The 15,867-nt window shown below is 40.2% G+C and overlaps 1 protein-coding gene across 11 annotated transcripts in view; it reads right to left on the reverse strand.

Annotated features, from left to right (window-relative positions):
• The window catches only part of SBF2 (SET binding factor 2), a 269,359-nt gene extending 253,775 nt beyond the window's left edge, over window positions 1-15,584 (reverse strand). For 4 of the 11 annotated variants that reach the window (XM_065066153.1, XM_065066157.1, XM_065066152.1 and 1 more), the window contains exon 1: window positions 15,362-15,582. In XM_065066153.1, the coding sequence (XP_064922225.1) occupies window positions 15,362-15,416 (55 nt within the window). In that variant the 5' untranslated portion in view covers window positions 15,417-15,582. Of the gene's footprint in view, window positions 1-15,361 lie in introns of all 11 variants that reach the window. The other 7 variants (XM_065066151.1, XM_065066158.1, XM_065066154.1 and 4 more) reach the window with 3 other exon arrangements.
• Window positions 15,585-15,867: the final 283 nt, after the last annotated feature.

Raw genomic sequence — 15,867 nt, forward strand, 5'->3', positions numbered from 1 at the left:
CTACAAAGAAAACACAAAACAAACAGTCAATTTGTTGACTCAATCCCCAACATAAGTTTTGTACCGTACATATGTTTTTGCATTGATAAAGGAAACCTTAAAACATTTTTTGTACTCAAAACCTAAGTATCAGCAATGCATAAATGATGAAGAAGCAACTTTTCTTCTCTTCACACACACCCCCCCCCCCGCCCCGGACTAACCATCTGCTAAGACTTGTTTTTTTTGTGGTTTTAAGTCTGCCTGCCATTGCTCACCTACAGGTGATGAGGAATGACAAGTCATCTGACTTTCCCACTCTGGATATTTCCTGTGGTTCCAATAGGCTAAAACAATTAAATAATATTTTGATGTTACCAAAGCATGACTTTTACATAACAGCTGTAAAAACGCATGTGAACAATAAAATTTCAGAGCACATTCAATGTTTCCCTCATACAAAACATTTTCAGAACACAGATCACAAACGAAGCTTACAAAGAAAAATGATTCACATATCCTGGTAGGCCAAATATTTTGTCTGGACTGATTATAGACTAAAAGCACTGAAAAAACAAAGAGCTTCCAGTAAGTGTGAGCATATCTTATGGCCCATATGTATTTAGCAAACAAAAATTAGCTCCTTACCCACCTGCCGGAATGGCATTAATGCCAGTGTTCAGGCTGTCAGCATTTCTACCAGCTAAACCCCACACAAGTACGTGCAAGCCAGTTCAGTAAAGCGATGTGGAATCATCTCAAGAGAGTCTGGCCCGAGTGCTCAGACATGTTTTGCTCTGCATTCTCCAGTACTCTAAGCCGGGGCTGCGGGGGGCACGAGCAAGGCCCCGCGGTTATTGGCCTTCCATCATGCCAGAACTCCAAACTGGTGTGTCACCATTCAAACATCCCTGAGCTACCCACAGCCTTACGGGAATGCTCTGCCCTCTAAAGATAAGAGGACTTACCTGGAGCACCTTTTAGCAGAACAAACTGGAGCAAAGTTTGAGTAGAGTGATTTTCAGGTCAAAATAACAATAGCCCAGAACCACAGGATCAAGCAAATAGCAACAGAACATAATTCCATCTATGCTTACTTGATTTAAATCAAATGGAAACAAATACGTGCCAGTGATCATGCTTACACAAGGGCGAACGCAAGTAGATTGCCACAATAGTCAAAATCATCTCGTGATGTCATCTGACTGAACTACTGCATGACCAACTTTGTTCTTCACAGCTGCAGAAAAGTTCCAAACAATAGGTTTAGCTTCCGAACCAAGAACAAAAAGAATGGCTCTACTTCAAAAAGGCAATCAAAATTAACACCATCTTTTGAAATATCCACAAATGTCCACAAGTTAAACACTATTTGTTTGTGTTCTGGCTTTCAAAGGTTAACGGTTTGTTTCATTCCCTCCTCCCCTAAGAATGCAGCTGCCAGAGTGACTTAAATTAAGTGGGGGTCAACACAAAGAATGTAGTTCTTTAAGAGAGGCTCAAAATATAATATGTTGTATCCAAACATCATAAGTGCTACTGTGTATTGCTGTTCTTGTAACACTAGTAGTCTTCACTGAAGTTGAATTTTGTATAATGTCAATTATATTTTGTCCATGTAGCGTAACATTTTTTCCCCTGATCTCTATAGTTAAACAAATACTGCAAATGCTGTTAAATATTTAGGTGACTAAAATAAAATTTTAAAAAAGACAAATAGAAATGTCTAAAATAATCGTCATTTTGTGATTTTAAACAACGAGTATGCTCTTTCAGTTTTTTAGATAATTTGTTTTAAAGTGTTAATGCAAGAATAAAGTATGATTCCCTGCTTACATGCTAAATCTCCTAATTCCTTACTGCCATCTCCTTCCCCATAAATAAGCTATACTGCCAAGATTTTACATATCAAAATGCATTTCCAGGGCATAAACCATTATCAGTTTAAAAAAAAAAAAAAAATCCTCAATCCAAACGTCACAATTTTAAGAACCTGAAGGAACTGGTGGTTTGAAATTAGAGCATAATTGAGGAAAGCAGAGCTGCACCCACAGCCTAACAATCAATCAAATGCCTCTTGACTATGAGCTCGTAATAAATGAATAGAACATAACCTCTCTCTTCTGAGGTTGTGGTAGGCCCAGAAATATTAACTGGAGCGTACTATAATGTGTCTTACACAGGAAAGCAGATATTCTTCTAAGTGACAGCAAATCACGCTCTTGCGAGTAAGAATGCTACTTTCAGATAGGTTTCCTACAGAAGCAAGGTTTATGTGATCAACTGCCTTTAACCCAAATAAATATTAACCAGTGACCCTATTTTGAAAAAAAGTATTCAAGACATCCTGTGGCTTATCCAGTAGCAGCACTACTAGAGACATTCAAGGAAAAGACAAAAATGTGCAGAAAGAAATCCCTAGTTCTGTTGTTCACAAAATAATTCACTCACTTGTGTTTCTTCAAGTACCCTGACTCTCAAACTATAGCCCAATTTATATCCTACAAAGCACCTCAAATTTAATAGGACTAGGAACATCAACTGAATGTACTATCTGCAAATTTACTCGCTACACACAATCATATGTGGAGCGGCATTAATTCTATCTCCCAGCCGTGACATGTGAGTCATGATGGGGTTCAATGCTCAGTTTTTGGCTTGGGATGGTTTTTGTTTTGTTTTTGATTAAAGTCACTGCAGGCTGAAACACAAAATATAACTGTAGTTGTTCTTTATATATATATATATGTATATATATATATATAAGCATATATATTAACACAAATACTTTTCATATATACACATAAATTATTACTTTCAGAAAAATGGAGATGAGAAGAATTCAAAGTGGTTTTGAAAGATTGCAAAAAGTTACAAAAGAGTATGACAGAGGCAAACTGCAAAGCTGCAGAGTTCGGTCAGAACAGCTGATTACACATATATGGGATGGCCAAATAGTCATCAGTTTAGTTAAAAGGGATGCAGAGGTTAAAGTAAACCACAAAGTGACTCTCCATATCCTGATGTTGAAAAAATAAATAAATCAGAGCAATGATTCTCTCTCTCTATGATTCTAATCTCTACACATGGAACTGTCAGCAAAACCAGCAAATCACAGTTTCACTCTCTGTACTGGTAAGATTCCATGTCAGTTACCATATCCAGTTTGGTCACCACACTTCAAGGAGAAAAGTAATAACAGGCTTAAAACTGCACCAGAAACCACTTGAGTCAAACACTGTGAAAATCCTTTCAAAAAGTTGGACAGAGTAGCACTGGAGCAGCCTGACAGAGCAGGCTGTGACAGAGCTGTTACTGAGGGGTTTTTAGAAGCAGCTAACAATGGTTCAGGTGATGCTCAGAGGTCCTGCCCAGGATTCAGGACCGCAGACACCAGAGCACAACCAGACCTCTGCGAACACCTCAGCCATTCCTGTCCCCTACGCTGCAACCTCCAACACCACAATGTTTTCTCGTGCTTGTTTGATTGATTTTTGTTTTGTTTGTTTTCCAGAATTCCATACTGTTTATTTCTGAGTTCACTGTTGGACTTATTACCAGACATTAAGCTGGTGTTTACAGAGAACGGTCTCAACAAATGTGAAGAAATTTTTCACTAAGTGATAACAGCTGAAATAGAGATTACTGTTGTGAATGTATGTCAGGACCATCTTTTCTCACTGGTGCTTAGCTTGTATTTAGCAAAATTGCATTTCATCCAAAATTTTAACAGCTAGTCACTAAGTATCACAGCTCTTTCTGGAGCCCTTCACCATAAGATTTACACTGAGCAATCCTGAATTATTTTAATATTTTTTATTTAAATCATCTCCTAACTATTCCACCTCTCTTTTTACCAGATACTTACAAATTGAACAAAACAAGGTCTGCAAAACTAACTTCAGCAGTCCATGCTACCAACTTGGCCTATGAATAGTGACCTCTTGCTTTTATCCTTTACCTATAACTCTTGAGACTCTTATCATTTAACCAGCAACAGTTCAGATTCTTTAAAAGCTCCAGATATGATAATAGGCTGAAAATTAAGATTGGCAGCCAATGTTGACACAAATGTTTGTCCATCTGTTCTAAAAACTGTAAGTATGTGATGCACTGTACAACTATATTACTATAGTTCAAATCTCTTCTTGATAACTGTCAAACACATAAGAATTAAAAAAAAATATTCAGAGTCTTCATAAAACCACAAATCAAATATATTTAATAAAACACAATTTACGTTTTGGTGTCTACAAATCTGTTTTCAAACCTTTAAGAAAGCACAGTTAATATTAGGTAGGGGGTACACACCAGATTTAGACAGTAAGTAATTAGGGACTCCTACTGCTCAATAACTCCTGCTCATTTCTAGACTTCATAAAGGATTCTTTTTAAGTTGAAATATTGTTGAAATATTTATTTTTTTTTTAAACCCAAAGCAGAATGAGTAAACTTGGTCTTTATAAAACAGGAATGGGTTTTTAATTCAGAACTACATGCTGCAGTTCAAGAGTTTTCTGCTTCAGGATCTCAAAGTATTTTGTTAGTAGTCATGATTTACATTTTACAAGAAACCTGAAACAAGAAAAATTAGTGATTTTAGGGGAGGACAGGAAGGGGAAGGAGGAAAGAGGTGAGAAGTGGGAGACAATGCAACCCACAAACCCCGAAGGCAGGCAGAGAACAAACAGAACACCCACAACTCTCTAACAAAGAAACATACAGGTTGCACAGTTTTTAGTTTTCAGGATCCTATCTTTAGCCATCACAACTATGGGAAAGGGAACATCTCCAGGGTCATTTCTGTAAAATAGATGACACTAGGGGTCCAGTCCAAGTTAAGATCTTTTATGTATAGATATATATATACACTTTATATAAACCTCACCTCTAGGTTTTCTAACTTCAAATAATGTTGAGCATAGTACCAAGAAAACAACATTACGAAAATGATAGTTTTCAGAGCTAGGCCTCTAAAATCATATCTCACATTGAGGAACAAACCTCATTTTTGTTAGAATTAAGTATGAATGTAAATTATTACCCTCTGTCTTCTACCAGGCTACTAAAAAGAAAAGCAGCTACAATTATCAGTGACTACATCTAAAGACTAGACTAGTGAACCCACACATTCTTGAACCGCAATTTTCTGAAAGTGGGTCATTTATTAAAAAATTCGACCATGTTTTCTTAAAAAAAAATAAAAAAAATTAAAAACCCATGAGCAAACACAAACAATTTTTTTTTAAACATGCAAAAACTTCTCACAGGGTCAGAAAGGTAGACAGTGTGTTTTCTGGACACTGCTCAAGAACACACTCTCACAAAAAAATCACATGCTTCAATGACAGCCTTGCCTCTTCTACAAAGATGCCATGTGGCAAAAGAGAACAAAATAATAAAAACAGCCTCCGCAAAGATATTTTGTTAAATATGTATGATCTCATCTCTCTTCGCAATAAACACTCTAAACAAAGTATTTGGGAAACACAGTACTGAAACAACAACCTTACAAAAGTATAACTACTTGAATCAACACTGTTTACTCAGTGGCAAACCTGGTATCATTATTTATGCAGAGTAATCAAACAGGAAAGAGAATCTTTTGAAAGAAGAGTTTTGGATTCCAAATCACAAACATGTGGCTCTCCATGGTTTTGTTTTCTTTCCAGTTGCCTGTAACTGAAAAAACATGCCACTTGCTTTGGCTGTCCCGCTGAATCACACTGCCATCCCAGCTGACACACCACAGCTTCAACACCCCAGTCCCACAACCCCCTCCTGACACGGTCTGGGATGTTCCAGTTCTTTTTGCTGCTTCTCTGCTGGAAACGATCAACCCTTCAGAGCTGGTAAAAAAGCAACATGTGCCCCATGCCAAACACAAATCCAGGTGTCTCAGCTCAGAGCATGTTTACCGGCGGCTTGAGTCAACACCCCGGCCCACGAGTGGAACTAGCCCAGAACTGGCATGAGTGCCTAAAACTGCTGGAGGGGCAGTTATCTCCAGCTAAAGGGCAAGTCTGAGACTTCCACAGACATTATCTTAACTCACTTAGCAAAGTGAACCAGAATTTGTTACTTAAAACAAGCACTTAAGTTTTAGACACTATCAAATATCTGGAGAGGAAACATTTCTCTGCAGCACTTTGAACACATAGAACTTGCAAGAATTTCTGAACATGAATTCTAAACTTTGACTATTTATTACCATGGAAAGTATCTTTTTATTCTTATCTCTTTTGGAAATACTATTAAGAACATCTATTCCAAACCTTGGGCTTTCTATCGGTGCTGAAACTTGCTGATCATGAGAAACACGACACTAATTAGTTTCCTGTTTTGCAAAAGCAAGTAGCTCCTCAAAAGCATAAAATAATTAACTATATTTCTACGAAACGTGGGGTGAATGCCGAAGTTGAAGGCAACACTCAGGCAGCAGTTCTTCTCTCCCTTAACAGGGAATTCCAACTGGCTCCTCAGTTGCAGTTGGGCGCAATCTGTTGCTCAGGCTACTTTACAACAGCAAATTCTGCGCAGCAGACCGGGCAGGCGCAGCGCCAGGAACCCCCACAAGAACCCACCACTTCACCTTCTCAACTGCACAAAAGCCATCTCCAGATACCATGAGTTTTCAAAGCTGGGAAAGATGAGGATATCAAGGGCAAATTCAGACCCTTCTACTAGACACAATGAACTCAATCACAGATTTCAATCACCCACATCGGCATCCGCTACGAGCTCTTACAGGATCAGTATTAAGAGCCATGTCCATGACTAAACAAAAAACAGTGAAGAAAAAATATCTCACAGACTAAAGGTTCTAAAAACTCACAACCTAAAAAACAGAGACTAGAAACAGATTAAATTACCAACATAATACGGGAAAAAATGTGGTTTTAAACCTGTGGTTTAGGAAGGAAATGTATAATCAATTTTAGTTAGAAATCACGTTTAAAAAATTCTAAGTTCTTCAAAAATATGAAACATACTGCTCTCTTCAGAAGTTACTAATCAAGAAGAAAGAAAACTGAAATCCTCTGTAACTTTTACTAGAATGAATTGTGTTAAAATTGGTTTAAAAATAGTATATAGTAACAATATAGACCAGTAACAGCTTAGTCATTTCACAAGCTTCATAAAACAACTATATATCTTTCTGGGAAGAGACTACTAATGAAGAAACAGCTCTGCAGGAACAAAGCGCGTGGCTTTCTTTTTTTATGCAATTGCAATTTGCGTTTTTATGAAAAGCAGCCTGTGTAATAGCATTCAAAAAACACAAATTTCCTAATTTACTGTTATTTTAAAAGTACAGTATGCCCATTCAACTGTATTTCAAGAATTACAAGTCCATTACAGTTGTATTTATGACAAGATCACAACTTTGCCCTTTTGAATAAGGTCTTGAGTATTTTATTACTCATACAGTCAGCTTATGCTTACTGCTACTTAGGAATTATATTTATAGTTCATAGAACAACAGTCACAAAAAAAAGGACAAGTGTCTGTATTTCTTTGTCCAAAGCACAAATATATGTGTTAAGAGTAAAAATTTAAAATGTGAGAGTTTAAAAATGCAGAGATCAAGCTAAAATGTTTATTGTGCTACAACTGGTTGCAAGAAACTAAGAAACTTTAAGTGCAATCCCTTTTGATATGCAAATAGCTAACAGTCACGAGCATTGCTAAGGGTGCTCTAACTTCTTATTCTATAACTATTTTCAATTATTTCTTACTTACCTAAACCAAATATACCATTTTAAGTCTCAATGCATAATATCTGCCTCCAGCTCAATTATTTCAGAAAACATCACACCAAATACTTCTTCTGCTTCTAAGAAATAAGACTGTGGAAAAGGACTTTTTTGCCTAAACAAAAGTTCTAGCAAACACTCCTTTAGGCTCAAAATTTACAGCAGGGACAAAACTTGTTTATGTGATGAACTGATATTTATTTAAAGATGAAAACCCCAAGCAATCAGACTGATTGGACAAGAGGACTTCATCTCAAAAACAGAGTAGATAAAAATGGCCAAACAGACTAAGAGAGAGAGGAGGGAGGGAGGAAGAATGAGAGACACACACTAAGGTCAGAGATTCTTCTGGGGTAAACCTGGAAAACCAAACTAGAAGACAGAAAGAATTTTAAAACACCGGAATGTGTCAAAACAGCGTGAGCAGGAAGAGCGGCCGCTGCCATACAGAGCAAGGGCTCCGGAGCCACAGGGTCACGATCCGCAGCACAACACAGAGCCTGAGGGGACGCTGCCATCCCACCGCACTCACTACTCCTGGCATTAACGTTTATGGCATCTGGCAAAAGTAGCTCAACAAAAGCTGTTTTCCAAAGCACGATTTTCCACAACTCAAGTCAAAACTCTAGAAAGAGGAGTTGTCATTCCTTTGCATCCACAAGTATCTGAGAAATCCTCTGCCAAAATGTCTCATCTTCCTTCCAGTTACTATTCCATTAGACCCAACGTCTAAGTCTACCAAGACGTTTTCAATCTTGCTGAAGACCTATCCAAGTATCAGAGAGTGAATTTTCTGTGTTTTGCATTTTTAAATCCTAGGAAACAACATATGAACCACATTAAAAGGACATTATTCCTACCTTTTTTTCCCCCCCCTCAAATTTCTGAGTGATTGATTTTGTAACCCCAGTAGCATTCCTGTGTCTCATCCACCGAGGTCTCCCAGGGTCCAATGTGGTTTTGTATGCAGCTGTCCTGAATTTGTATCCAGAATTATGACGATCTTGTATTTTCTGTATATTAGCACTCGTCTGCTACAGCTACACAAAACCTCAGACTGTACTAACCGTCTGTCAACAGCTACTGGATCTGGCTGCTGCACTGAGCCTGTTACCTATGTCCAGTTTAGTGGAAATGTTGTGATTAGTTACTTTGTTGTTAACCTGAGCACAAGACTACCACAAAGCAAACAAAGAATTCAAATTGTGTTCAGTGATTGCATTTTTCCACATCATACAATTTGTAGAAGACTGAGAACTGATAATCGTAAACATCAGAGACATGAAATCATGATGCATCTAGTCACTAAAAGATAACCAATAACAAGCATGTTCTTGGCTCAATGACCAAGGATTTAGCTGCCAAATCCCAATCAACACTAATTGGATTGTCCTTGACTTCAGAATATACCACTGACACCAAAGGAATAATTTATTTCAACTATGACATATAAGAGGAATTCCCAAAATACCAAGCAGGAGAAAATTAATCTCATCAATAATGACAGTGTTATTGTCAGAAATATTTTTTCACTATATAAGCAAGAAGTCTGAAAAATCACTGCAAATGAGGAGTAAAAAACGACTTTCTAATTACCAGCATATATTTGTAAGATACATTTGCTGAGGTTTATCAAGGTTGAACAGTGAATTTACTCTTCCACATTTTAAAATTATTCCACAGCAACTGTGGTTTTCCTTTGTTTTTTACTTTCTAACTACCAGTAGCTGGGAAGGTAGTTGGTATTTTAATTTCATCTCAGTGAACTACCATAGCAATAGTCTTAACTTATAACACTGGAGAAGATAATAATATTATGTTTGTGACATTGGAGGAGTTAAATGTCACTCTCATTGTCCCCCCACTGAAAAATATGCTTGTGGTTATAGAAGGCCAGTGCTTAAACGGTATTCAGTCAGGCTTGCGTAACAAATTGTTTTCCATGAACATGCTGCAGGAAAAGTGTCTTTTTGTTAGATAACCCACAAAGTTAATCCAGGACAGAAAACAACAGAGAAAGTTTCTTTACTGTGCTTTAGTCTTAAAATATCCCCAAATATATGAAATGGTATTTCCCTCAACATAATCTGTCTCCTCGCATTTTAGGACAAATGAAGATTTGTTACAGAATAAACATGAAAGCCCTATGAATGTCTTAATTTAAACTGAAAGGCTGAAAACAACGTATTTTTATTGCTGTTATTACGATGGCAAGACCAACTGAGCAAAGTGTTTCAAATCCAAGTTCTTCAGAGATATTCATTAGCAGACATTCGAGGGAAAGAAGCTTTATACTGATCTGTACTGATTTTGAGATTTTTCCAAAATTATAGTGAATCCTTAAATTAAAATAACAATATTTTTTCCTCAGCGTTATATATTAGAAGAAATTGCTTAAATACATTTCAGGAAGACATGCTACCAAAAAAGTACTTGTTTAGTTGGGTTTTTTTGTTGTTTGTTTGTTTGTTTTCTCCAAGCAGATTTTCAAGATAGCCCTATCTAACAAAACAAAAGGGCAAAATAAGCAGGAATGGAAATACTATTTTCTTATTCTGTTTCAGTGGGGTATTGTGGAGGCTGCTGTATTTGACAACTAAACTTAGCGAGGACAAGGTTTGTAGAGAGAGATTATTTCTTATACTAGAGCAACTAATTGTTTGGAAAAGTTTCTGGGCACCCGCCCATGCCCTTCCCCAGTCACAGCCAACTACAGCAATCTCTTACCAATACACAGTTACTTACATATCTGCATTCCACTTCAGTTCTGATAGTACACTTGTTGTTTCATTAAATTACAGCTACAAGAATTCCTCTGCCACAAAAAGGATTTAGGTTTTGTTGCATTTCTTTCTTTCCCATTTGAGTTCTCCCTAGATTGCACTCAAACCAAACTAAGCTGCAGCACAGATCAGAAAGCCACTGAAGTAACAACTTGATTTCCTTATTTTTCTACATTTTCTGTTTCGCAGAGATTGCGTACCAAGATACCAAGAAATCATCCACTCCTTAGATACGTACTAACCCAGAGGAATGCCTAACTATGAATATACAACAAATACACCAAAAAGTCCTCGTGATTTTATATGCTACTTACTCCACCAAACAAAAATTCTTCACAGGCAAAATCTGTACACAGAAAAAAACCACCATAAAACTGCATTTAGAAACTTCTACTCTATCATCAATCACTTGCCTAGTTTCAAAATCCAGCAAGATATGAAACTGTGCTAGACAAGAAAGGCTTCCCTGAAAAGAAGCTGATAAAAATCTGAACAGAAACAACAACGACAGCGCCTACACATGTTATATCAGCATTTATCAGTTATGACAACGGCCAACTAAAACTGCTATACTGCTGCAAGCCTTCTGTCATCCACACTGCAACTGCATAGGCAAGCAAGAACAGACAACACTGCTCTGTCTTCTTAGAGCAAACAATCCCACAGGAAACACTTGCTGCACCTTGCAGGTGTTGAGAGTCAACTGCTGGCTACACAACAGCATCCCGTAGCAAAGCCATTATGGGCGTATGGGCAAATTCATCAAACCCACGATTTAGTTCTCTCTTTAGCCTTGCCTTTCAGTTGCTGAGCTAAGAAAGACACAAAACATTCTCTCCTATACCTTTTTTGCATACTATCATATGCAAATTCCAGGGATAAATTTATTATTATGGCTTATACCAGCAAAACCAAACAAAAAAGCATTTTCTCATGCCCTTCTGTGATCTTTGCAAACATCTGTGTTCTTCCTAAATCCCATCCACATTCTGTTACGCAAACAAGTTAAATGGGAATTTTGGTGAAGCACATCAAACACACTTCAAAGTCCATGTAAAAAGAAAATGGATATACAGTAAGGTCTTCTGAGATTTTCTCTAGCTTTTAACCCAGGCTGCCTACCTTTTCTAGCACCTTTGTTCCCTTTAGAGACTTCTATAAATGCTTCTTGTAGCAAGTTACATAACAGGTTTATATTTTGCTGACACATTAGAGAAAAATGTGGTTATCTACCTCAGTAAAGGTTAAGTTAAATGTAAAATAATGTGAAATCCTTCACATTTCCACTGTTAGAACAAAACCAAGGGTGTTTATTAAATTTAGGGGATTTATTAAATTTGGCTCCTCCAACCATGTCAAGACACTGAACATGAACTTCTGATAGGAACTACTGTTATTGCTGTTCTTCATACTGACTGAGTCTTTAAAATACAAAACATCAATTAGAATTATGACATATTCAAGCTTACTTTCATGGTGAGAGACATAGACCAATTTTTTAAGCAGGAATACAGTCAAGTGTACCTCAAATACATAAAAAGCTAAGTGAACCGGATCATCCTTTACTACACAATGACTTCTCCTTAACTTCCCATGTCCCTGAAAGTCCACTGACACCTACATTGCCAACAGCAAAGCTCATTCTCCACTCACACTGAATATCTGGGCTTTTCTCCGAGCACAAGTCACCTGTTTTGGGAACTGTTGGAAGGTACCCATTACTTTCCTTGGAGCATGCAGGAGACTAAGACACCTGACTAACACCTTTGTGCCCAAGGTTCTAGGGCCACTTAAGCCGACATAAATTCAGGTTGCAGTGATCTGTCCTCCTTCTGCACGCTCCTGCTCCTCCTTTACGCTAATACTGGCACTCATCTGAAATCCTGGTGAGCCAACTCTGCCTGAAAAAATAGCAGAAAAGTAACCCAGAAAAGAAATAATACAGCAACACTGGCAAAATACTCAGCAAGAAAGGTCTCTTCAACAGGTCAGCATCCTAAAGCAAGCTGAAAACAGAAGGAAGATTTAACACAATAGGGATGACAGCACTAGGACTGCAGTAACATCAATTTACATAGGCCTAGACTGGAGCAGGAATGAACTTGAAAATGTTTGACCCCCCAGAGGATAGTCTCTTAGGTTTATCTGAGGACAAAAAAACATTTTCACTTCCCCTTAAGGCTGACTATGTTGGATAAAAACTTGTAACACTGAAGTTTTTCTGCTACAAGAAAAGTCTATAAACCTGCTCCTGAATTGCACAAGTGCAGCATTTTAGGTATTTATAGTGAACGGTTTTGAATAAAACTAGATAATTTGCACGAGCCAGCAGTATGTTTACCACATCTTCAGTATATTTTAGATACTGGCACATGTAAGTAAATCCATGTAACACATGTGAAGTCAGAACAGATGATGGCTGCTATAGAGAGATAGCAGAGGCAGAAGGGCTTTTCTGGGAGAACAGTCGTTACTATAAACATCCTTTCTTATTAACCGCAAGTGCACATTATCCAAACTGCTGCTGACGTACAGGTTGGGGAAGAGAGGAAGGTTACAGGACTTTTGTTTGCTTGTTTACACAAAGATATTCCACAGACTTTTCCTGAAAAAAAAAAAAAAAAAAAAACAACTACTATAAAATGTAATTCCACTCAACATTAAAATCAAACTTACTAAAACCAACCCAGAACCTTGTTGAAGATGGAGGCAGCAGGGGAAAGGGGAAAAAAAAGGAGGGAGAAAAAAGAGAACATACTTGATCATTTAAAAGCTTCACAGGTAATAAGTCTACAGTCCTAGAAATGTTTGCCCCTGCTTTTTCATATAGAAGTAAGCATAATAAATGCATCAAGAAACTACAGCTTTTACAAGAAAAAGAAAGGTCAGTACTCCATGTATTATGGGATCGCATGTGGGGGTAAAGGAATTTCGAAAACAATGCATGCCTAGTCTTCAACAGAATGTTGGTCCTTCAAGCATTTTTAGTATGAAGCATTAAAGCAGCAATGAGTAATTTAAATAATGAAGTCTAAATAGTTACTTTCTGGGCATGACCTTTTCAAATTAAGGTTCTGGTTCTGGAATTATTTCTGAATCTGCACAACTTCATCCATGCAAGCAATTCTGCTCAACTTAATGAGACAATTTATGTACAGGAAGTTAAACACATACTTAAATGCTACAGATGAAGACATTTTACAAACATAAAGCTTTCCACTGCAATCTGTGATTTTATTTCACATAGTGGCTATGCCAGATTGATCATACCCTTTAAGAAGGCAGCATACTTGTTCTGTCTCCTCCTTAATTAACCCTTGCATTTTCTGGTTGCTTCTTTGATTTGGGCTCTCTATTATAGTTGGGGAAAACGTTCCAAACAGGAGAGACAAAAGGAGAGATTTTTCAACCTAATCATTTTTAACAAAGTACTCTCCATTTCACATGCCTTATACTTTTGCCACTACAGTTAGGACAAGTCTGTTTCCAAGCTGGTGGGGAAGAGGGGGAACCACACCACAATTAATGGAATAACAATACTGGTATAGTAATATCCAGGAGATCCTTGGCAGAATCTTGTAAGCCACTGTATCTTTATAAACACATAGATATAATGATTTCTTCAAAAAAATGAAAGGATTTTACTCTAAAAGTTAATTAGTAGCACTTGTAGAATTAACAAATCCACGTTACATGCAATTGCTACTTCAAAGAATTACTTAGCATAACAAACTTGAGTGTTGTTTAGTTTATGCAGAGCCAAATAAATTTGGGGACATTCAACTGTTTAAAACATTGTTTATTAACAACATACATTCAAAGGATTGTTCTGAAATACCCAGTATAAACACATACCAGTTGACAATCACTTCATTTTCAAACCAGTTTATATACGGATTTAAGATCTCTCCAGCAACAAATGTGATATTATCAAAACAGAGAGTTACATAACAGAAACCACTCTCTCTTCACCCACAAAACGCCACCACTTTCCTTTCACCTGAGCAGACAGAAAACATCTCGATTCCCAAAGCAAAGCAGCCATTCCTGGAGAGCCTCCCGAGTGCCACGGCGCTTCGCCAGGCTGAGACACCTTTTTAACAGGCGATAAGCTGTAGGACCCCACTCAAAACGCCCCAGTGCTTCCCAGGACCTCCAGTCTTTGTGCTCCCTTGAGGCCGCGGGTGTCCGTGCCCCCGCCAGCAGCACAAAGGTGGGGGAGCGACAGCCACCACCGCCGCTTTCTGCCGCCGCGGCTCGGGAAACAGGCACCACAAACACCCCAAGCCGGGCGCCGCTGCCTGCTCAGCGGGTGCGGCCGCCTGGGCACCGGTGCTGTGCGCGTCCGTGGGCGACATTTTAGGCAGCCCCAGCTTTCTCGAAGGGACCGCTGCCCAGGCCAAGGCCGCGGGTACGGCCCGGCCAGCTGCCGCCCGCCCTGGCCCGCTCCATGCCATGACCCGGGCCGGCGGGGCTGCGAGGTGGGCCGAGGCCGCGGGGCGGAGGCGAGGCCGCCCCTCCACCGGGGGTGCCAGGGCCTGGCAGCCGGGCGGCAGAGGAGCCCCTCCGCTTTCCCGCCGGGCCGCTCCGCCTCATGAAAGGGGGATTAACCCTTCCCTCGCCCCGCCGGCCGCTGAGCCCCTTGGTGGGGGTGAGGCCGCCCCGCTGCCCTCAGCCACCCTCCTCCCCACGGCCGGACACGCGGCCCGTGCGCGCCACAGTCTCCTCCTCCTGCGGCCCGACCGGAGGCGGGAGGGGGCCGGGGCCGGGGCCGGGCAGGAACGATGGGAGGGGGGAAGAGGCCAGACACCGCGGGGCAGCCCTGCGCGCAGCCACACCTACCTGTCTTCTCGTGGTCATAGCCCACCACGATGAAATAGTCGGCCAACCTGGCCATGGCTGAGAGCAGCCCGCCTCAGGCCTCACCACCCCTGCTGCTGCGGCGGCGGCGGCGGCGACGGCTCCCGGGAGGCTCAGCATCCTCCCCTCCGCGCCCGCCGCAGGACAAGCGGCACCACCTCAGCCATGTTGGAGGCGCGGGCGCGCTGTGCGCCTGCGCGCCACCGAGACCGCTGCGCCGTGACCCCGCCGGGCTGGGCGTGGGCTGAGGGCTCGCCGGCGGCACGCGGCTGGGCGGGACGCTCCGCTCCGCTGCGCTGCTCGGGGGTCGCCGCTGCAGACGCTCCCGGCGCGCCCCGCAGCGCAGCTCGGCCGCGGTGGGCTTTGTCTCCTCGCAGCCTCCCCCTGAGGTACCCACCCAGGGCGCGGAGACCCCGGAACACTTTCTCCCTTAGACAATCTGATGTGCAAGTTCGGGGAAAGCCGGGTGTCGGAGCGGGACTTCACCT

This window comes from Columba livia, chromosome 5 (genome assembly GCF_036013475.1).
Source record: "Columba livia isolate bColLiv1 breed racing homer chromosome 5, bColLiv1.pat.W.v2, whole genome shotgun sequence".
Taxonomy (NCBI): Eukaryota; Metazoa; Chordata; class Aves; order Columbiformes; family Columbidae; genus Columba; species Columba livia.